General features: G+C 37.2%; 1 protein-coding gene across 1 annotated transcript in view; it reads left to right on the forward strand.

The window, feature by feature from the left end:
• LOC102438469 (receptor-type tyrosine-protein phosphatase delta) overlaps positions 1–23,396 on the forward strand; it is a gene marked incomplete at its 3' end in the record, with an annotated part of 280,712 nt that overhangs the window by 86,938 nt on the left and 170,378 nt on the right. Inside the window, exons 2-3 of the mRNA XM_023744373.1 lie at positions 10,866–11,011; positions 14,408–14,549. Of these exons, the coding sequence (XP_023600141.1) occupies positions 10,866–11,011; positions 14,408–14,549 (288 nt within the window). The remainder of the gene's footprint in view (positions 1–10,865; positions 11,012–14,407; positions 14,550–23,396) is intronic.

Here is a 23,396-nt window from a genome sequence, read left to right on the forward strand (position 1 = left end):
ACAGTTCTTTGTTCTAATAGTTAGCTAATGTTAAATGAGACTATTTGGAATCCTACAAATCATTGACAAATGTTTTTTTTTGGCTTAGAACGTTAGGTCTACAGAGAAGTGAATTTAAAACATAAAATCTAAATTTAGTGGAAAATTTCCGGAAGGACATAGATGCATCCTTAAAATATCCATATAACCAAAATAATTGCTTTCTTTAAAAAGAATTGAATGCCTACAAATATGCTAGGTATTATACAGAATTAAAACTATGACATGAGCCTTTTAAACTTAGGATATTATGTTCTCTATCAGAGTATTGGTCCAAATGTGAATAATTCTGGATGTTTTTCAAATATATTTTTGAATTCATCAATTCATTCTAAAGCAACACTGGTAATTAGATGCGTGTATTTTTAAAAAATTATTTTGCATTTATCTTTTCCATTGTTCATCCATATGTATCTACATAGTTACTAAGACAAGGTAATACCCCTTAACATAAAACACTGGCTACCAAGGAAATATGTTTAAATAATAAAATTTTCAAGTGTTTCATTATTGAAAACATTTAAAAATCATATTTATTTTGAAGATAATTATGAACATTAAGGAATACTATCATGTTTATTATAAAACTCTATATTTTATAATTAGCATTGTCTTTGTAATAAAAACTCAGGCAGCTTATTTTCCATACTATTCCATTCTAGGTAAAACATTTTTGTGACATATCAAAACAGCTTCCCTACAGAGATACCATTTTGCCTATAAACAAAGTGTTCTTATGATAACATTTTAAATTTCTCCAGTAAATATACTTAAACATCATTTTAAAATCTGTTTTACGACTCACTGAAATTGTGCGCATGTGCGTGCCCGTACACCCCTCCCATGTTACAGCTTCTTGGGAGTGTGTTAGCTACCTTGCTCTCTTACCAGGGTGGAATTGATAGATGAGAAATGGTGGTCAAATTATTCCTAGAAGATGGATCTATTTTTCAATAAATGACCCAGGCTTTTGCCAATTGTACTAAGACCTCACTTAGGTTGGAAGGCAGAAGCTAGAACAATTCATATTGGCTCACAGCCTCTCAGCTATGGTCACAACAGTAGATCCTCTATTTGTGGAGTTGGTTTGTCACTGCTGTTTAAAGTGAAGTCAGTATGGTGTATCTCTGTAGTTCCTTAAAGAAACATAACAAAATTCATACAGTTGATATATTAAAATTTCTTAGAGCAGAAGTAATAGGATCAATATTCTTTAGATTGGTAACATAAAATTGGGGGGAAATTGAGAAAAAGATGGCATTGTGTGTTTTTTTTTTCTTCTTTGCCACTTCAATTATATCTGCTCTCATGTTCCTTTTCAAATAAGCCAATTACCTTTTCTGTGTGATCCAATTTGCAGGCACATGATAAGCAGTAGGTTAGAACGAAGAATAAATGATTACTTTTAATGATGATCAGCACATCTGATGTGATAAATTATGATTAATGAGTAAATTAGCAGTGAAGATGATGTAAATGAATCTGATTTGAAAACTAACTCTACAGAAAGATGCTAACGGGTAGGTAGAGTTTCTTTTTTGTCAAATACAGTGTCTGTGTTCAAGAGCCTTGTGAGTATATTACCGTTTACAGGGGATATGAAAAAAGCCCATAAATATTATGCCATTTTCCTACGTCTTTCCTGAATAGCCTGGGAGATGGCATGACTTTTCATTTGTTTCAATGTAAGGGCCTTTATCACTCTATTGAATGAGAACAGATGCGAGGCCTGTGAATGCATAAGTAGGTAAGCAAACCAGAGGCTTAAAGTGGGAAATGTTGAGTTAATATCTAAATGGTGCTGCTGAAACCACGTTTTCATTAAAAATGAATGACTGGCATAAGGAATGGTAAGAATGGCTTCACAGATTGTTCCTAAGAATGATTCAAGACCACTGTATGTCCTTTTGAAATTTATATCACTAAACCAGCGGATACTGTGAGTGCCTCATAGGAAAACAGATGGTGAGTCTTACTAAGCATGTCAATAGTTCAGAGAAGTTTTATATCCCAGACACAGTGAAAGTAGGGGATTGTTTGTTTTGGTCATGGTATCCCTGGCTGTCTGTTAAATAAAAAGTTATTGTGTGAAACCATACAACTTTTACTGCTGTAAAGCAAGTGTTTATGACCCAGGTATTAATGCATCTTGAAATAGGATAAACTAGGAATTTATGTAACTACCGTAAACTGACTAATCCATATGAAACTACATCTCTAGAAGATTTTTGAAAAGCAATATCAAAGACTAAAATAGACTTGAATGTCTTGACCTTTTTAAATAGAAAAGTATTTTCCATAGCATTTGAGTTCTATTTTGAATAGTTTCATCTTACAGATTTTTGTCTCCTTTTTTCATCTTTCTTCATTGGTCTATTAATATTCATCACTAGCTCTTTTCCTTACAGTCTGTTATCCCAGGGAGAAATGGAAAAGACAGGATTTGAAGAGGATTTTTTTTGAGGGGTGGATTTTCTAATTTATTCCTCAAAACTGATCACCCTCTGACCTCTGCTCTTCATCCCTTCTGTTTAGCTAAATTTGGCCAGCGATATAGTCATAACTTTCAGGTTTATCAGTGGCCGAGGTAATTGGATACTGTAATATATATTTCTGCTATGAATCCATGACTTATTTTTAGCGTATTTTAAAAAAATATAAAAAGCCTCTAAAAAGTATAGTTTTATCCAGTAATTATATAGAAATAGATCATACATATTGACATTTTACATGTAGCAATGAATTACATACAGAGTAGGCAAGAGTAGGTTTATAGTTGTGAGTATGCAAAACAGAGTTTATACTTGTATTACTGTTAATTATTATATTACAACTGTAAACCTACTTTTGCCCACCCCTGTATAGAGATTATAAATTTGTGCAAGGATGTAATTACTATAAGAATAACCATTTATAATATTGGGAAATTGGAAACAACCTAAATGCTTAACAGTATATTAAAATATACCTACATGCGCCCTAGCTGGTTTGGCTCAACAGATAGAGCGTCGGCCTGCGGACTCAAGGGTCCCAGGTTCGATTCCAGTCAAGGGCATGTACCTTGGTTGTGGGCACATCCCCAGTGGGGAGTGTGCAGGAGGCAGCTGATTGATGTTTCTCTCTCATCAATGTTTCTAACTCTCTATCCCTCCCCTTCCTCTCTGTAAAAAATCAATAAAATATACAAAAATGTATACACCTACATGCTTTATAATATAAAAATTATATTCAATTAATTATTTATTGACATAGCCCTGATCACTGGATGGGGAGGTACAGATATCATGATTTCATTGGTGATTCTCAATCTTAGATGAACATTGGAATATTTTTGAAATTAATTATGCAGCCCCACCCACTGATTTTCTATTTTAATTGGTGTGAAGTGGGGTCTAAGTACCTATACGTGTGTGTGTGTGTGTGTGTGTGTGTGTGTGTGTATTTAGTCTCCCAAGTGATTCTAATGACCAGCTTAAAAAGAGAGTAATAGCTATGGAAATTGAACATGAAAAAAGAGAAATGAGAGATTATAAAAGCAAAATCTCTAGGACTTAATAATTGAATAGTAGTGGGACAAAGGAGAAGACCAAAAAAAAGCTAAGTCAGCAAGGCTAGGCATTTGGGAGAATGGGAGTGCCAACAACAAAAATGGAACTTAGTAAAAGTGATAGGATTGGGAAGACATATGACATGGTGTGTTTTCAACACAATGGTTTTGGGATTTGCTGAGTAATCTTTCAAGCGTTTAGAAATCAGTTTCTGGCAATGTGGACAAGTTGAAATGGGAGATATCTTTTTATTAAATCAGGTCTCTTCTTCCGATATTCCATTCTTTTTACCCTTTCTCCTCTTCTTTTCCCCTTTTCTTTCTGTCAGTGTACATATTAATCCTTTGTCAATTTAAATATTGAAAGGTAGAAACATCTATGTATTCAATAGAAGAATTCTTTAGTAGTCATTTTCAAAGGAGAGTTGAAGCCTTAATTTATATATATATAAAAGCCTAAGCAACCGACCGACTGGTAGCTATGATGCACAATGACCACCAGGGGGCAGACTCTTCTACTGGTAGCTATGACCAACAGGGAGCAGATGTTCACCATAGGAGCTGCCGAGCTGACTTGGCAGCTGCGGTTCTTGGGTGATGCACCTGGAACCAGCGAGGAGGGAGCCTGATTCCAGGGTACATCACACGATTGCCCTCTTGCAACCCAGGGCCCCTTGAGGGATATCAGAGAGCTGGTTTCACCTGATCCCTGCAGGTCAGGCCGAGGGACCCCACTGGTGCATGAATCTGTGTATTGGGCCTCTAGTAAAATTATAAAATGTGTATAAATACATAGAATATGTAATTGAAATGTCTAGAAAAGGAAGAGGCAAAATTAATGTCAAGAACTTTAAGGGGGTATTTGTATTTCTCCATCATGAACAAATTGCAAGTATTATGTGTAAAATAATACAAAAGTATTTACTTTACTAAACTTGGAACTTATATAACTTGTTAATAAATTTTTGTGGCATTGACTTCCTGTTGATCAGGCGTCATAGCTAATTTATCCCAAATTTCAATTGGTTCTTGTAAATTCAACAAGTTCCACTGGCAGCACATTCTGGGTGAACTTTATTACTTAACTAGTGGAAAGTAATTGCTACAATACTGTGCAAAGTACTTAACTAAACCCTTGAACAAACAGTCAGTATATATTTTATGGTTAACTAAGACAGATTTGAAAATATGCATTAACTGAGTTATACCATAATGTCTGTGCAGCATCCTTATAACTTTCCATCTTTTCATTTAGCATAATAAAAATATAGAGCTTCATAATTAGATCAAAAGTCCATAACCAACTCTTTTTTTGTTATATGCCATTTTATTTTTTTTATTTCATAACTCACTCTTAACTTCAAAGAGCCTTCATTCATTTCCCCCCCTTTTCTCCCTTTTTCCTACTTTTCTTACAAATTTCTATAGTATTATAAACTTTTCTATAATTCTATAACATAGGAATAATGATACAATCTTGTAAGACTCTGAAAAACATCACATATGTATTACCTATGGACATAGACAATAGAGTGGTGAAGGCCTGGGGTGGGGCAGGTGCTGGGAGGAGGGGGGTAATGGAGGGGAAATGAGGGACATCTGTAATACTCTCGACAATAAGGATAAATTTAAAAAATAAATAAAATATAATGTTAAAAACGATTTACAAAATTTTAGACCTGCGCTTAAAATTTGCTAAAGAGGTATTTTTTTAAAATCCCATTTTGAGCTTTGATGCTCCTTAAAGCAAATTTTAAGACCAATAGATTAGTTTGAGGGTTGTGATAAAAAGGAAATACCAGAAATAACTCAAAAAAGTCTGACTTCGAAGGTCTGTCCTAACTGTGGGTGCCAGAGATGGCCCTTTTCTGATCCCAAGTGAGAGATGTCCCCACAATTCTGAGTTTATATAGAGCATTTACTATAGCCTGGTGTCTGGGCCATGATCTGGCCCTCCATTGAGTTATACATCAATGCTGGGAACTCCCTCCTCTCCTGTCACGTGCCCATGCAGTTGTACCGCTGGGCACACTTTCCTCCCTACACTCCTACTCGTTAGTCAAGTGAACCCTCACAGAAAATCCATCGTCCACCACCACCCTGGCCACTCTCTCTGTTTGAAGCAGTGACCACAGGGTGTGCTATCGCTGGAAGAGAATGTAAAGCCCTGTGACAGCAGTTCCCCTAAACCTTCAGGCAGGGCCATTACTCTCATAGCCACCCCCAACTCGCCTTCTCTGCTCTGCATTTCTCACCCAACCCCAGAAGCCCTGTTCCTGCCCTTCCCTTCACGCGCCAGGTACTTCCAGAGAAAGAAAGAACAGAGATGGGCTCAGTTGACAGTGCCATCCATTCGACAGCCACCTTTTAGGGGAGGAAGCAGATGCCTGAAGACAGGACTACCTGTCTATTCTTGCTGACCATTGCCTCATCCTCTCCCTTAGTATCATTTTTAATAGCATTATAACCTTCCCCTTTCAAGATTTTAAGTACGTTATTATGACAAATATCTCTTTAAAAATAATACTTTCTATTTAAGGAAATGTTAATCAGCTGCAAGAAACAAAGGCAATTAGTTACATGCTGTTAGTTTTGTTCCCCATACAGCGTATTTCCTTGGTGTCTGCTGAAGCCGCTTATTCATTGGAATCAAATTAGACAAATAGAACCCTCATGTCTTTACGCTTTTGTAGCTTTGGGTGGGGGGCGGCGAGTGTTTCTGTGAATCTGTTTTAAGGGATTCTCAGTTCATTGGTCGAGTTGCTGCAAACCTGAATTGTCCGGTTAACCTTTAAGAAGTTCTCATAAATCCCTTTCGCGCATGGGTGTTATTAGTGGATTTCGATGGTTCTACCCTGTTCATGTCTAGTGCTATTAATGTTATATACTAACGGGAGGGTTTCATCCTCCATAGAGCAGGTTATTGAGGATGGTCAAAGGCAGTTTGCTGGTCTTGGTCGGTTCTGTCCCCTAATTTGAATCCCAGAAGTGCTCTTCAGTCTTATCACCTTGTCTTCAGCGAGCCTAACAGCTTGAAACCTGAAATAGCTTCTGATATTACCATTACTACAAGCCAAGTTACTCTACTTTGGTTACACTTTAAAAAACAACCTAACCTCCTAGAAATGAAAATCCCCCAGCAGCCCGTGGCTCCTCTTGAGCTGCGTAGGAAACAACAATCTACTAGATTCCTGGAGTTCCTGTCTGCTGTGTGAACGCATCCCGAGAATGCAGTCTCTGTGAACAGCCAGGGAGCCTGGCAGACGCGATTTGTCATATCGGCCATGCCTCTTTTCTGACTCATATGCATGTTTAGCTTCTCTGCCTTCCATTTAGAAAATAGACTTTCTGGGTCTAACAGTAATTTGACCTCTGCAGTGCCTGGCATTAGTTTAATAAAAGGTCATATTCCTCACTTGTCAAAACCAGCGTGAGCAGAAATTCATTTGGCAGAGCACAGAGCTGGTGGCAGCTGTAGGTGGGCAGAAATAGCGGCGAGCTCCAATAATGGAAGGGCCCCTAAAGACTGGGACCTTAAAGTTTTATTGTCTTTTCCTCCTCCTTTACACTCTGGTTATTTCTTTTGTTCTTAGACCCAGTGTAATGTGGATGGTTGTATCTCATGAGATAAACCTGGGGTTTTTCATTCAGATCTGAGGCTGTCCTACTGTGTGACTTTTCAGTAGAAGTTTTATGTTTGTTTGTTTTAAATTTTTACATGGATTATCTTCCTTTCCTTCCCATCTTCAGAGCATGACTTAAATTTGGGCAGCATCTATGACAAAAGAAAGCAGGAGATTTATTTAGTTTCTTTCATTAAGCTGAGATAGGGGAGCTGGGTGCTGTGTATTGTTATCACCCCTCTAAGAATAAAGATTTTTACTTGCCTCGAGCATTTGGTATAGTTATAAAGTTTCATCTTCTCTCTCCTATCTTTCCTTTGGCTGGCTGCCTACCTGGCATTGATAGCATCAGACTTCGAGTTTCACCTGCCAAGATGATTATTTATGCAACACACATGCTTACTGAAAGGGTTTTACTGTATTTTCTAGAATCTTAACTTTGTATCTTGAAATGATGACATTTATCCTTTTTTTGTGGTTTGGATTTTGTACACGAATGTAGAAAAATTGACATCAGATCCCCTAAGAAAGTCATGATTTTCTTGTATGTGAAGACTAATCTGTAATAATAAAAGGGTAATATTCTAATTAGAACAGACATCTTCCGGACATCATTCTGGACGTCCTTCCTGACAAAGCCGGAGCTGGAGAGAAGCCAGCCCGGGTCCCGGGTGCCAGAGGGAAGCCCGTGCTGGCAGCTGGGGGAAGGAAGGCCTACTCTTGCACGAATTTTCGTGCATCGGGCCTCTAGTTTCTTTTATATTAAAAAACAAGGAAATGTGTATAAGCACTTGTTGTGCCCTTCTTTTTAATGTAGTGTGATCAATTTCATTTTCTTGTTTTAAAGAATACATTTTAGGACCCTTTTTAGGGTGGTTTTTTTTTGTTTGTTTGTTTGTTGTTTTTTTTAGAATACAGAGTCCTTAAGTGGTAGTTAATAGGATTCAAGAAAAACAGTTGCAGATCAGAAACAGATTCTAACTGGCGATTTTAATAAATTTTCCATAGTTCAATAGGTTAATTTCATTAATTGACTTCAAGTTCAGAAGTAACATCCTTACAGTAGCATCTAGTAGTCCTGTATTTGGCAAATTATTATGCTTGTCAATATTAGCGTGAAAATTTCAAGGTACAACCTGAAATGAAAATAAATGAAAAACATACTTGAATATTGGAATGGCAGGTACATCCCTTCCCTAAGTATATGGGAATTTGCCTTCTCTGCATTCCATTTAGAAATAAGATTTCTATGTTTAATAATAATTTGACATTTAGTGTCCCCATTCACCAGTATTTAGGAAGAACTTGCTCCAATACACATTGCCTATTTGCAGATTATCAAAATCTCCAAATTTCCTTCATATTTTGAGGTGAGAAATGAGATCTTAGCCTTGGGGGGAAAAAAGAAAGACAAAAGGAAGAAAGAAAGGAGAAAACCTCAGTACAGTGAAAATGACATCCTACATCCTGTTATTTAATTTTATTATTTAATTTATTCTATTATTTAATTTCTGATGAGTAGTCACTTTTATATGATTCATTCCATTCACATAAAATTGGTATTTTTCAGGGTTGATTTTTTTGGAGCTATGGGCTTTGAAAAGGAATATACTTAAAAATGACAGTATCGTAGCATTTAATATAGCAATTTTCTCAGGGCAATTTCCTAAGAATTTTAGCTGCATAATTATGATTTCCATATTTGCTTCTCACAAGTATGTGGTTATTATCAATTTGCATTGTTTGCAACAGCAAAATGAAAAACAAAAAGAACTTCTAATAACTCTTTTCTTCGTTTCCAGAAAAGTGACTTCAGTGTACAGTGTTTTTTATTCTTCTCACTGTTAGTTTATTGCAGATCATTTCAGGCTTCCCGTGGTTCTGGTAATCACCCAGTTTGCACCCATTTCCTAGCAGTAGCACAGCAAAGATGCCTCTCCACCTCTCTCCTTCCCTCCTTCATCTTGGAAATACCGCCCTAATCTAGGAAACCTTACAAGAGGAAGGGATCTCCACAAACTAATTAAATTCACATCTCATATTTTTTTTTCAGTTAAGAAACAGGAAATTTAAGAAAACAACCCCTCCCCCCCCCCAAAGATGATACCGATGCTAATAGTAGAGCTGTGATGGGAACCTGGCTTCCCAAGGAAACCAAGATGAGAGTCAGAACCCACACCAGGTCCGGAGGAGAACCACCTGGGAAACATGCTAGATGGGAGGCAGAGAAGATTGCGGTGGCGAACAAACAGTGTTGAACTTTGTTATTTTCTTCCTTTGTGAATCTAGGGATTGATTTCAAAATAAATGTTAGCTACAGTCACTTAAAACCACTTTTCAATGACATATGACTGGAAAACAGTAGGAGAGAAGAAAAATTGTAGAAGGGATTAGAAAGTGGAGAATAAAATGGAAAAGTAAGATGTTTTTGGTTTTAAAAAATGTCCAACTCTAACATAATTTTAAAAACCCAAGGATGTAAGACAAGTGCAGAGAAATAGGAAAAATAATTAAAATGCCCCCTCTCAAACCACCATCAATAGTGTTTCAGCATCTTTGTCACATCTTTTTATTTGGGGGAGTGGTGTTCATTTTTATTATCCCCTCATATATATATTTTGTATGGTGGTCATGTGGCTTATCATAAGTATTTCTCATGTCATATTATACACATTTTTCAGATGTAACATTTATTATTTGCATGATGTTTCATCAGTAGGCCATTGTTTATTTCACCATCAATTCCTATAGTATTTGATATTTTGGGTACTTATAATCTTTGCTAAGTAATTATCATGATGAGTATCCTTGTAGGTAAATACCTACATTATTTATGATTCTCATATACTAGTAAAAGAGGTCTAAAGCTGGAAACACAAAATGAATAGTTAGTAGAATTTTCAGGGGATGGGTTATGTTAGGAGCACTTAAAGGAGATAGAGGGCTTTAGAAAGCCTCTAGTTTCTATCCTTTCATAGTTAGGAAACTTTAACTCTAAATATTTCTTAACAGGAACATTCTTTTCTTTGCTATGACTTTGGAGCCTTCTTGACTCAACTTTGATGCAGATTGCAGAGTTAAGTTACAAGGAAGGCAGCCCATAATATCTGGGTTAGAGAGTCACTTTCCCATTTTCCCATTTTTGCTTCTTGCCAGACCTTCTAATTCAGGGCTACCTGTCTTGTCTCTTTAACATTTCCTAGAATTTATCTTAAATCTCACTAATTTTAATAGCTGAGTGGTGGCCATGCTGCTTTCTGGCAGTGTCCTGATAGCAGCAACAAAGCAAAGAGCTAATATTTCTCTCACAGTGATTGATGAGCTCATTTTGTTACAGAGGACAAATTGGATTTTTTAAATACTTGTAATAAAAATTAATGTGTGATGTTGCTTTTTGGATGTTATTGGATCTTTGCCTTAATACAGATTTCTTCAATAAAAGCATGAGCTGATAACTTGACCAAAAAGTTACCTGTCTCCCCCTTTAGCTACCTTCAGAAGTAAAGGTGCTTCTCTAATGCTGTAATCCTGGCACATTTAAGCATGTATGTGTGTATGTTTGTATCGATGGAAATAGGGAGGGCTATGGTAGGGGGGGTGGTAATAGTCTGTGTTTGAATTTTCCATCTAATTATGATCAATTCTTTTTATTTCAGCACCTCCGAGGTTTACACGGACTCCTGTTGACCAGACAGGGGTCTCTGGTGGCGTTGCCTCTTTCATTTGCCAAGCTTCAGGAGACCCAAGACCTAAAATTGTCTGGAACAAAAAAGGAAAGAAAGTCAGCAATCAGAGATTTGAGGTATTAGGTCCATTGTTCTGTTTCTCTGGGGGAAGAACGTATCTGCTGTGTCTTTGGTTTGTATGTTACTTGCTTTACTCTGTTATAAGGTGTCATCGTCACTGAGATATGGCATTCTTTATGTTGCATGTGATGGCAAATTCAACTTTCAAAGGCTTTTAAAGAAGAGGAATCTGGGAGTTCAGATTTCTCACTTTGTCTCTGCATGTACCAAGGCTCAACTCGTGTTCCTAGCATCCATCTGAGAGCCTCATCCTCAGATGGAGTCACTCATCCTCCTACAACCGAGCTTAGAGGAGAAGTGATGGCTTCCTATGACATTGTCTATGTCATTAGCTCTTTCTGACTTACATGTTCATCCTTAAACCAGTTGGTGTGGACAGCTAGACAGTGCTGTTTAAATTAATTAGAATCTACCTCTTTTGCTGGGAATGAAGTTAGTCCCATTCAACCCCATGGCCTGGAATGAGGGAGCTGTGTTTTCCCGAAGGGATCAAGTTCCTATTTCCAGGAGCAAGGGGAATAGCAGACAGAAAATGAAGTTGCCCCCTCCACCTTGCACCTGTGTTTTGCAAGTATCATGAACTAGAATAAGAAATTTGCTCTAGTGTGTTAATGCAAAGTAATACTCTCTAACAAACAGAGCCAACCAGGTTGAAGTTGCAGTTAAACCAATTGAAGAAATCAATTTTCTTTATTCAGAAAGCTTAGTACAATGAAGAGGATGAAAAATAATTCAGATACTGTTTTTGTATTTGCGAGAGTCTATGATTTTGAAATTTGCTCATTCTGGGTGAGAAAAATAGGTGGTAAGCTACATAGAAAAATATTGGAAGAAACACAAAATATTATGCTTATAATTTAAGGTATAAAGAGAATAGCTTTATTTTTAGATGATACTAAGACTTTCAGACTATAAAACTCACTTCCTCATTGTTGAGTTTCTAATCTACTTCATAGCCTTATTCACAAATCGGCAAATTAAAGGCAATTTCTAGTTAAAGAAACATAGCAACTACAAAGTTCAGAACTATTTGATAATAGTCATTTTTCACTGGTAATCACAGAGCAATCAATGGTCTAAATGCATAAAGGATCTAATTAATTACACTAGTGAAAAATGAAATATGGATTGTAGTTTACAAATAAAAATATTTTAATGGTTTATTTGAAAATCAGATCTCTACAGTGATTTTAAAATAAATAAAAGCTAATCTTAAATAATCTTTGGGAAATATTTCCTACATCCTTTAGAAAATGATGTGTGTACATCTTTGGTGCACATTTTAAAAAAATTTAAAAGGGCAATTTTTGTCAAAGAGTAGTTTGATATCATGCTTGCTAATGATGATGACTTCTTGACAGAATCATAATTACAATGGTAAATATTCAAAGCACAAACTCTGTTTAGCACAAAATTCCTAATCAGAGTCACATAAATACTTTTAGGAAAAATTATTTATTTTCACACAAAGCTCCTTCATCAAATAGTATTGAGTCTTGGGTTGGGAATCTTTGTTATCTGTAACATTATATATGTCTATTTTTGGTTTCATTCATTTATAAGGCCCATGAGAGCAATAGGTAAAACTGATTTTGTTTCTTCTTCTATCTCCAGTGCCAAATACAGTGTCTGGCCTAGTTTAGGTACACTTCATTAAATACTGGATATTAAATAGGGTTTTCAAATCAGAAATGACGACACCAGCTTTGAACATGTGGTATAGTGTTTGTTGTAAGAGTTTAGGTCTAAATCTAGGAAATAGTTCAGAAAAGTAAACATACAATGACAGTTAACAATTAATGAATCAGAATTTAAATTGGTGTTAAAGATGTTTAAATCTTTCTCCCCATTAAGCCATAAGATGCTCATAAATGCTTTTTTTTAAAAAAAATATGGCATGTTTGACAAATCCTATATAATAAAAGCACAGTACTCAAATTGTCCCCTTGACCAGAGTTCTTCCAGGAGTTCGACCAGGGGGTGGGCCAGTTGGGAGAAGGGAGGGAGGCCCTGGTGCTGACAGGTGGCCTGGGGAAGGGAGGGAGGCCCTGGCCAGGAACGGTAGTGGTGGCGGCAGCAGTGGCGGGGGCAGGCTGCCAGGGGGAAGGGAGGGAGTACCGGCTGGCAGCCAGCAGCCACTAGGGACCCTACCAGTGCACGAATTTTGTTCACTGGGCCTCTAGTATTCTTGTAACTGTGAAACTCCCAAGATGCATAGTAGATTCATTCTACATGCAAGCTTAGTAGAGCTGAAAGTGGATTGTGTTGCATTGAGAAGTGGGACATTTTGGCTATCTCTATGGATTTCAAACATAAAGAGAATGCAGAAAAAACTTGAAATGGATATATTTTTAAAATATCCCACCTCTTTTTTTTCTTATGCTGACATACATACTCTCACACAACATCCTGGGTTGAACATTCCATAAAGGTATTTATAAGGCATTCTCTCTTTATTCATAATTTAAGCCCATGTACATACCATTCACAGGGAAATGCAGGGAAAAAAACACAGTATCTCAGTGAACAGCTAAAAGAACTCAGCATAGTTACAGAAAAGACAGATAGAAGAGTCCATAGTTTTGAATACATATTTATTAATATCATCATCATTCTTGTTTAAAAGTAGTACTTGAAGTGGCTGATAAATACTTAGGATTGCTAACTCTCTCAGCAGAGTTCATAATGATAGTGAATTCAGGCTGACTGTTTAGGACATTCATTTTCTGCCTGGTGAAGCAAGCCTCCATTTTACAGCAAAATGCCCTAAAAATGCAGAAAATGCTAAGCTAGAACAAACACTGGAATGATTTATGGCAAAATTAACGCATGCCATTAGGCTCTTGGGTTGTGACAGCCTTCTTGTCGGCTGCCTAAGTGCTAGATTTATGCAGTTTCTCCTCATGGTTTGCTCATCTATCCTGTTCAGGCTGAGACAGTTTACACCAGCAAAGCTTGGTGGTGGCACACGTTATTTCTTCACCTTACAGTCCAATTATTGAATGGATCTACCTTTGCATATATATTTTCAGAGATAGAATAATTTGAGAAGTTTATGCATCATAGAAGCAAGTCTTTTGCAGAATTAATAGGGTCAAATTGCCCTAGATACACCCACTAGAATGTTTTCGTGAGTGAATCCTGGATGATTTTCAACAGAGACTACAATTCTACATTTTTGCATATGTAGGTTCATGTCTTTTGCCCCTTTGTTCAGTGGATTCATTAAATTAATCCAAACATTCCGTTTCGCCACTGTATAAAAATGCAATCTCAAAATGCTGCTGAGTTTAATCTGATCCTAATGTCCGGTTCACCATTTCATGAAGAGGTTTAGCTCAGAGGTGGACAATTGTAACAACACCTGTGACAGCTATTGCTTCCTCTAATAGGTAATAGAGTTTGACGATGGATCTGGATCAGTTCTCAGAATACAGCCCTTAAGGACTCCCCGGGATGAGGCCATTTATGAATGTGTGGCCTCGAATAACGTCGGAGAAATAAGTGTATCTACCAGACTCACAGTTTTGCGTGGTAAGTACTCAAGTGCAAGTTTGTTGCTCGTGTCATTGTTGAAATTCTATATCCCAGATGTTCTATTGTAAAGCCATCAAAAAGACCAGCATTGTCCTGACACTTACATTGGAAATGAATTGAAATCAAATGTTTATAAGAGCTCAACTTTTAAATAGACAGTAGATGACTTCTTTCGCGAGTCTTGGAAAATGCAAATCAGAGAGAGAAAAGAAAAATCCCAAAGAAATTCTGATTTCAAATGCCAGATACCATTTTGATTTTTGGCGGAAAACCTTGAAAGAAAACAGGGTATGCTACTGTTGTACATGTTAGCAGCATTACTTGTGTATGGAGATTTCATACCGAGCTCAGCAACTCCTTTTTAAAAATGACTGATGTTTACAAAATTAAAGGAGCAACTTCTGTCTTACAGATGAGTTGTTCTGAAGAAGAGGAATCAAAACAAGAAAGGCACCTTTCTTCTTTAAGTAAAAAATTATGTGTTTTTATTTCCGTCTTTTATATTTCTTGAACTAACATCTGTTGATGCTAAGTGACTGGATATGTGGATTATGCAGTTTGACCAAAGCATGGTATGACATGGCCAATGTCCAGTACAGTGTGTCTGCTTCCTAGACTTTCTTTAGAATGACAGTAATAGAAGAAAAATAAAGGATAATGGGTAATAATACTGTGTTGTATGTATCTAAAGCAGGTTTTTGGATAGAGATAAGAACATTCATTGACGTGGCTTGCCTCGTAGTTAATATTTCCAGACTGACTTTTGTACCTTTATCTATTTTTCTCTCACACACACTTTACTTGTTTTATTTTACTCTTAACTTTATTTTGCTTTCTTGCACAATTTATAAAAACAGGCTTTCTTAAGATGAAGGGAGCTGGAAAGAAGGAATTGCATTTTAATAATTACAGGGGAAACATATAGATTAATAATATTTGTCCTCCATTTTACTTTTTTTTCCCATTGAGGGATTTACTTACTTTCTATGTTTTATAAATTCCAAAAACATTCCTTCTGGAATTATTTAATACCCAAATCAATTAGTTAATCCAAGAATCTTAGAATATTAAATTATTTACATTATGTGCTGAAATATATTTTAAATAATATAAACATCTTAGTCTAAGGGGGACATATGGAGCAACTGGATACAGATATTTGAAATCCATGTAACAGAATGCTGCTTAAAAACAAATAACTCAGATTTGAGTTATTCCTGACCATTATGACAAGCTCAAGTTCCTACAGAAAGTTCTTCATCCCCTTATCAACACATAGAAATGTTGATAAAATATCTGAAAATTTAAATTAAATGCATGGTAGGCTTGCAAAGAAGAAATTTCCAGGGGTCAAAAACAAAGAGACTCTCCAGAGAAGATATCCCAAGGTAGTAATCAAATGGATGATAGGCTTTCAGACTGAAGTTTATCTCTCCAGCAGGACACAGGCTTATATAAAATAAGGTGGAAGTATGAGGAGAAAGATCAGTTTTTAGCATACGGTGAGACTTCTAGTGCAATATTCAGGACCCAGAGGCTAACCTAAAAGCTGGTCAGAAACAGTGAATCCCATCCTAACTGATTTGGCTCAGTGGATAGAGCATCGTCCTGCAGACTCAGGGGTCCCAGGTTTGATTCCGGTCAAGGGCATGTACCTTGGTTGCGGGCACATACCCAGTGGGGAGTGTGCAGGAGGCAGCTGATCGATGTTTCTCTCTCATCAATGTTTCTAACTCTCTATCCCTCTCCCTTCCTCTCTGTAAAGAATCAATAAAATATATTAAAAAGAAAGAAAAAGAAATAGTGAATCCCATAGAGTGTGGAACAGGCAGCCATGTAAACCCTCACCTATCAGAGACACCCCCATTCCAGGGCATACAGCCCCGTATGAGATCATTCATGCCCCATTGGGCTCATGGGTTCCAATTCTACAGCACTAAAACCAGTTCCAGTTCACAGTGGACAGTAAGCCCAATCAATGAAAGTAGAAATCATGGTCTCTGAACTATGGATGATTGAACTGCATGAATGTGTTTTAAAAAATAAATATTTTAAATACCTGAAAAGGTAAAGGAAGGAATAAAATGTATCAGACAAGAATCAGACATTAGGAAAAAGGAGCAGACAGGAGTTAGAAGTCAGATTTTAGAACTGAAAGGACCCTTAAACACTGTTATACAAATTTTTAATACAAACTATAAAATGTACATATATTAATATACATATGTATATATTCACATAAACATACATAACAGATCTGAAACTTGTAGAACCATTTATTCTGAAGCAAAATCAACTCATTTGTAGATCTTTTAACTTTTTATTTTCATTTATTCACCTAGTGAAGAACTAAAGCTGTTATGTAGAAAGTGTATTACAAAGGTCTAATAAAGTGAAATTTACCAGAAACTTATTTTTTTCCTCTTGAGTTTCTTGAACAAATTCCTTAAAAGGAAACAATGATAGTCATTTGGCTTGACTTAATTTTTATGCATTTAATGAAGACATTAACAAAAAGTTGGAGGAAAATATGACTTCACGTAGACATTTACATGGATGTATGTTTTTCTGCCTCCCAGCTTACTGGGGTCCCCCAATCTCATCTGCTTTTATCTAATTAGCCCCCACATAAAACAAATCTATTGGGAAATTTTAATATGATGTTGACTTTCTATGGGAATATCTGTCATATGTGAGTACATTTGTATGAAATTTATTAGTAACACAGTAAAACCTTATTTTTTTAAAGACTAAGTTTAGCAATTTTGGAAATGTTTCACGAGAAAAACTCAAAGGTATTTTGGATAATGGAAAAGTAGTCTAAACATAACCTTAAAAATAGAATACTTTCATATATCCTTATAGGATGAAATAAATGGGTTCGGAAATTAGCTTTGTTTCTTAGAGTTACTTCTGCACTTAAACATTTTAAAATAACTATTGATAATTCTATTAATGATCATCTTTTAAAAGTATTCTAATGGTAAACTAACATTCCTAGAACATGAATGTCGTTAACAAAAGTGAAGGGTTTCACATCACACTTTGTGCCCATTTGAAGTTAGTTTTCGCTCACAAATCACGTTGGCAGGTACCCTTGCTTTGCCATGGGTGGAAACTGCTTTCCACTTTGTCATCCGGAGGCCTCATCAGATGCTCATTTGGTCCACATGGGTCATTTACGTTCTTCCTCACTTTGCTGATCATGCCAAAAATGTGCCAACCGTCCTGATGGGTTTTGTCTAATTGGGCTGGATGGAGAGCACTAATTTATTTCACACAGGCTACCAGAGAACCTAATTAATTGCAGATTTAAACATCTAACCTGTGTGGCTAATGCAGAAGACGTTGAAAGAATACCCTGGCCACCCATGTGCATTGAAGGTAGTATTTCAGGGAAAAGTTTCCCTCTGTAGTTCGTTTCAGATGGCCCTCGCTCTGAAAAACTGTTTTCATAAGGAAGGATAACTGCAGGCTTGGGCTGAGCACGCCCTGGAATGAGCTATTCGGGCAATTACCACTTATACACTGTAGACCATAGTTCCTAGAAGAAGTCTTGGAAGAAGGGGGAGTTCAATGTGGTAGTTACAGCCTCTAGGTCATTTTTCAAGTTTTTTGTGTGGCTGTGAAAACATAAGCAAATCCCAGCTCTCTAGTCTGTGGTTTAGGAGGTTGACCATATCCATCATACCATGTGTATTCCCTCCTCAGCAGAACTTTAACCGGAGGCCTCCGATATCACGCAGAAGGTATTGAGGGCTAAGCCTAACTAATGGTAGAATTCTACTGAGGACTCTGGACTGGATATTAGATTTCCAGTGAGGGGTAAGAATAGGACCAGAGGGGGTGTTTTAAGAAGAGGGATCATAAGCCAGAGGGAATTGGTTCTTTCTGAATCTTCGGTTCACTGGTCACTATTTCTTTCTGACCAAAGATATCAGGATGTAAATGTCCTCTCCGTTCCGTTATCAGCCCCTGGGCATGGGAAAGGAAATATCGCCATCCAAAGACTTCCCTGTAAGGCAGTCATGCCTCTTTCAGGCAAGCGGAAGGACATCAAGAATCCTTCCTTCTGGCTACATAATTCCTGTTCTGTGAGAGAAGTTACAGAAAAATTAATCAAGTGTGCCTCTAATTATCTGACTAAATGTCATGTTCTTGAATTTATATTTTTATGTAGAAATTAGAAAATACACATTTTGTTGTCATCCCAAACAGCATGTAAAATGTTATTTTTTTTAAGTTTAGTGGATTTTTTCCCCCAAGACTTGCCCATTCCCAAATAGCACTGACCCCCCGAATACCACCAGCAGTAACATAAAGTAGGATTAATAAGGGGTGGGGCAAATGTAGGTTTACAGTTGTGAGTAAACAAAACACAGTTTATTCTTATGTATAATTTATTAATTATTGTATTATTTGCCACACGCACAACTGTAAATCTACGTTTGCCCCATCCTGTATGTAACATTGTTTCTCTTATATACTCATAGGAAACCAGTTTGTCCATAGAACACATACAAAATAAAATTATTGTCTAAAAAAGTTAGGTGACCAAAAATGAGGCGAATTAAGTTACCTAGTTTTACAGATATATTTTATGAAACAATACTTATATTGAGTATCTACTCCATATAAATGCATCATATTTTATGAATGATCATCATCAAGACATAAAACAATATACAAAAATCCTCAAGTCTAAATCTCTGGTAATCTGAGTTTCAACTCTAGCTCTGCCCTAAAGTAGCTGTGCATTTGAGCAACTCTGTTAACTATCTTGATTTTTGGATTTTTTTCTCTCATACACAGAGAAGGGATTGGGTTGGTGAGTCCTCAGATCACTTCTCTCTAGCTTTCTAAGATTCAGTGACATGCCTATTTCAGCAAGTCAGTTCTTGTAAGATGGAAAAAATATGCTCACGGAAGGGGGCCGTTACTGAGAGATAGTAAAACAGAGAGTGAGACGTTGGATGAGACAGAGAAGGCATTTCATTGGGAAATGGAAGGAGATGTTTGCATAATATGTCAGTTTCAAAAAAAAAAGTAAGCCATTATGGAAGTTGTTGAAATAAACTTTTGCCATTTTTCAGGGGGAAGGCAGTAGACTCTCCTGCCATTTCGCAGTACCCTGTGATCAGAATTAGCATGTTCATTACGGTCTCATTTTATTAATGCCTCTTTCTGAAGATGAACACAGTTGTCCCCGCTGCGAAAATGGTACTTTGCCGTGTATGTTCTAAAGTGGTCTCGGCTGGGGATCCAGGCTAGGAACATTAAAGAACAAAGCACAGCTGCCTGACTGTTGCACAAAAGGATTTTTATGAAAGACTGAAACAAAAGGAAGGGTGGCCAAGACGGGGGAACTTGCTGGCAATTATAATACCGAGTGAAGATTGCTTGCAAAGGCTTATAAAATAGTTGAATACTAGGAATGCATTGATACTAACCTGATAAAACCTTCCTGTGCACTATGTTTCCATGCTAAAAAGGGGTGGTGGTGGACAGCACCATATAAGTAAAGAGAAACTTAATATTTAGTCCTTAAAGAGAACTATTCTGGGTGAATCAGTGTGCACAAGGACAGGAGCCCACGGGGACCAGGTACTGAGACCCTACTTAGGAGAGACATCGATAATATTTGGGGAAAATGGCACCTTGAGCTGAGGCTGTTCATGGTCCCTTGTGATCCGTCTTTTAAGGACCATTGTGTTGGTGATGCAGGCTGCTTGCTTTGAATCATCATTACTTGTTTTTTTTTTCTTTTCAGTCTGGGATTATGTCTTAAAAGGGCTCAGAGAGGATAAGTGCACTTGTAAGTTGCTGCATATAAGTGAGACCGATATTCTTTTGGCTTCATATTGTGATATTGTTATCCATTTAAAAATGAATATGGAGTCATTGCGTGTTTACTGCTGATTGACTTGTTAATAGAGCTGCAGAAATGTTGAGCTGGGAGGAGATTTGATAATCACCTAGTCTAATCTAGTTTTGATGTAAGAAATGATGGACCACAGAATTTGAAGTGATTTTTTTCTTGGTCCTACAGCGAAGATTTTTTTTTTGGGTTTCACCCAGTTAGAAATAATGTGGTGATATGTATTCTGGCTCTTTAAACTTTAAAGTTTTAAAAGTTACTTTTGCTGTACAGGTTCCCCTCGCTATCCAGAAGTAGAGCTTTCCTATGCCTTTCGTAAGCTGAAATGGCGGACAGGGAAGAAGCAGTTGCCTTAGACACATCTCACTAAGGGATGCACACAGTAACTCGAGATGCAGCACAGATGCTCCCAGACATAGAGCGACAGCAGGGAGATGCTGGGAGGCTGAGTTTTGCTCCCAGGGAAGGGGCTTCGCGGGCACTCGCGCTGCCTCTGTTGGCTCCTTGCAAAACAAACGCTGAACACTGTTTTAGCTCTTCACTGTTTCATAAATGCAGAACTCATCCGTGGATCTCTCAGATCACAAAACAGGTAACAAGGTAGGCTTCTCATAAAGGTGAGGTGACCTGAAGCAAACCTTCAGAAAGGGGGCGGGGTATCTCTATAAGACATTGCCCTGGAAGGACAGTGTTCCACCAGCTGCCCAGCCAAAGACAGGCATGACGTGAAAGTAGTGCTAACATGCTACAGGTGCACACCGTGTGGAAAAATCCTACTTTGATAGTGCATCATGGGAGGTCTGCTACACTCACCAGCCAATCAGGAGAGTATGCAAATTAACCCAACAAAGATGGCAGTTAATTTGCATACGTAGGCGCCGAAGCAGGGGAGCGGGAGCAGCGAAGACTGAAGGCTCTGGCTGGAGTGAAGGCCTGGGTCCCGGGTGCCGGAGGAAACCAGTGCCGGCAGCCAGGGGAAGGGAAGGCCTGTTGCATGAATCTCTTCGTACAGCAGGCCTCTAGTACATATAAAATAAGGAATGGGCTCAAAGGCTGGCACGCTTGAGAACAGGGAAGAGCCGATGTTTCTGTTTGAGTCAAGGCAGGAATAAGCCAATGTCTCAATTTGAAGGTGGTTAAGCAGGAGGAATTCTCTTACTTGGGGTAGGGCCATACTCTTTGTTCTATGAATGTCTTCAACTGATTGGATGAGGCCCACTCTCATTAAGGAAGGTAATCTGCTTTACTCAGCCTGTTTATTTAATCCCATCCAAAATCATCCTCACAGAAACACTCAGAAAAATGTTTGACCAAATGCCTGGGTACCTGGTTGCCTAGTCAAGTTGACAAATGAAATTAACCATCACAGGTAGGTATAAACCATGGTTGCTCAGAATTGAGAAGTTATGAGTCATAGTAGAAGAAAATTATATACTTTATTGGCTAAAGATATTAAAGTACACAAGCTAGGAATCATGTAACCAAGTTAACATAGAACATTTCTATATGAATTGAAATTTGCAAAGAGGTTTACTGAAGTTCTTAAAGTGATATAGCATACTAGCACTATTCACAGTCCTTTATACATAATTAATGTTTGTATATTTGACAGCTGGCAAGTGTGCTAAATGGTTAGAGCATTTGCTCACACACCTAAGGATCTCAGGTTTCTTTCCTGGTCAAGGGCAGGTACCTAGGTTGCAGGTTTGATACTCAGCCCTGGGCCCTGGTTGGGGCTCCTTCAGAAGGCAACCAATCCATGTGTCTCTCTCACATTGGTCTCTCTCTCTCTCTCTCTCTCTCTCTCTCTCTCTCATTCTCTCCCTGCTCCCTCCCTTGTACTCTCTTTTAAAAGCAAAGGAAAAATGTCCTTAGGTGATTCTTAATAAAATAATAATATTAATAACCTCTAGATATGGGGGTAGCTTTCATTGATAAAATTTAAACAATTCTTAAAAATTCAATTTCCTGACTTCCAAAATTAGTTTATTTTAAGCTACTAATTAGAATACAGTTTTAAAAGTTGTGCATGCATAATTTATTGGGATTTAGGGCATAGGCATACCAAATGCCTCATCTAGGATTTAATTATCAAAATCCTAATTACATATCTCCTTAGAAGATCAAGCAACTTATTTTATCTTATTAACAAAACAATGACTTGTGAATTACTGCTACATTAAACACAAATATGATGATACACATCCTGGTGTTCTTAATATATTTTGTTAAAGATAGCAGAAAAATTTAAAGACTATCTTATCTGTGATGTTTCAAAATGAGCTTGGGTCTTAATTTATATTTCAAGATTTTTAAACTTTATTTTGCATTAAATATATATCATTTTGCCCTTACACCATGGATTTTCTTTCTAACTAATAGATTTTGGATACAATTTTACATCTATTAATTTTTTTTCTGATCTGCCTGATGATAGGCGTGTTGATTAAGTGATACATTTGATCTCAGGTTTCCTGGTCCTAATGTTTAGGTCTCCCCAGATGAGAGCCTATGTTTTGGTTTGTATGTTTGTTTGTTTGTTTTTTAATGTAACACCAAAAGAACTGTTTAAAAGAATGAGGCTAGCAAATCAATATTAATAGCTTTCAGATATTTTTTTCCCTTCTAGGTTGGAATGCATACTTCTTGTTTGTTTGTGTATTTGTTTAATTCCAAGAATTCCTCACCCATGAGCTAGATGGACAAGGGTTCATATTAACAGTCCAGTGCTTCTGTCCTATGTGGGATTAGGCACGTTACTTATATCTGAAGTTGAAGCTCCTCATCTTTAGAGTGGAGGATAACCTAGCTATTTTTTTATGATTGTTTTCCGAAATTGATGCACACATGTATGAAGCATGTGGCACCATGACTAGAACACAAAAGTTGCTGAAAAATGCAATGTTTTCTTTTTTTCCTTCATCATCCTTTTGAAGCTGAGCTTGTCCCACTTGGCCCCTGATGAA

The sequence above is a fragment of the Myotis lucifugus genome, unplaced genomic scaffold (genome assembly GCF_000147115.1).
Source record: "Myotis lucifugus unplaced genomic scaffold, Myoluc2.0 scaffold_456, whole genome shotgun sequence".
In the NCBI taxonomy this organism is placed as follows: Eukaryota; Metazoa; Chordata; class Mammalia; order Chiroptera; family Vespertilionidae; genus Myotis; species Myotis lucifugus.